Raw genomic sequence first — 1,157 nt, 5'->3', positions numbered from 1 at the left:
CTTCGCTGCAAGGATACAAATTTATTCAACAAAGAACTTTGTTTTGGTTTTGAATTGCTCATAAATCATCAATTTTTTACTCAAAATAAAAAAGATTACCTTTCGAATATGGTCTCTGCTTTCCATCATGTTAGCTGCTGGGTTTGAGAACTAATCAAGTTCATCTATGATTTCAAAAAAAAAAAAAAACAATTAAAAGGATGTTACTCATTTATCCCATCACACACACATGCACATGCACACACATAAACACATACTGTATATGCATTAAATGTGACAAAGTAAGAGAAAGTTGTGCAATTCTTGGAAGCTAATACATTGTGCAGTAGCCAAAACATATCATATACAATTTGATAGAGATCTATGGACAAAATCATACCATTATGTTGTGTACCATAATCAATCTATAACTTCACATGGAAAATATATGTAATGTATGAAAGAAATAATACCAGACATTGATAGAGTTAGAATGTCATCACTAATAACCATGCTGGTTCCCAAAAGCACTACCAGTAGCAATAGAAGTTACTCACTCCTCAATTGATCTTACATTTTATCTAGTTTTCTAGCACAACTCTTGTGTTCTACAAAGGGTTGCAATCTCACAATACAAACATCATAAGTTCATGTCTTAGTCAAACATATCATAAGAAAATAATGGGAAGGAAACAAAAAAGAAATGAAAACCTGTTAGAATCATTCACAATGGCTTCAAAAACAACCTCATCAACCTACAGGAAATCTCAATTCAGTTAAATCACAAAAACAATCAAACACCGCCATCAAATTTCCAATAAACATTTGAATTCTTCACACAAACATACCTGCCTAGCAAGGCCAAGGCTAACACAATCAAGAATCTTGAAATCAGACATCTTGAACCTCATAACATGCCTTGACTCTTCTTCCTCCATAGAAACAACCTCAGATTCAACTCGAGAAACAACCTTCCTCGAAGATGAACATTGAACTCCAAAACTTCTCCTCTGAAACATCACACATTACTTTGACTTCCCACAAATTGCCTACTAATAAGCCTTGTTGACAAATTCCCACTTAAACTCCATCTCTCAACACCCTCCAAACCCAGACTGGAACCAATCCCACATATCACCATATAGCCAATCTGCAAAAAGACAATTTTGGATCATTCT

The 1,157-nt window shown here is 34.2% G+C and overlaps 1 protein-coding gene across 1 annotated transcript in view; it reads right to left on the bottom strand.

Annotated features, from left to right (window-relative positions):
- Window positions 1-549: 549 nt before the first annotated feature.
- Window positions 550-1,157, bottom strand: part of LOC116141238 (transcription factor MYB64-like) — a 3,595-nt gene continuing 2,987 nt past the window's right edge. Inside the window, exons 4-6 of the mRNA XM_031426755.1 lie at window positions 828-989; window positions 691-734; window positions 550-604 (exon numbers count right to left, since the gene is read on the bottom strand). Of these exons, the coding sequence (XP_031282615.1) occupies window positions 550-604; window positions 691-734; window positions 828-989 (261 nt within the window). The remainder of the gene's footprint in view (window positions 605-690; window positions 735-827; window positions 990-1,157) is intronic.

The sequence above is a fragment of the Pistacia vera genome, unplaced genomic scaffold (assembly GCF_008641045.1).
Source record: "Pistacia vera cultivar Batoury unplaced genomic scaffold, PisVer_v2 Contig396, whole genome shotgun sequence".
Classification (NCBI taxonomy): Eukaryota; Viridiplantae; Streptophyta; class Magnoliopsida; order Sapindales; family Anacardiaceae; genus Pistacia; species Pistacia vera.
This window is presented reverse-complemented; position numbering and strand designations above follow the sequence as displayed.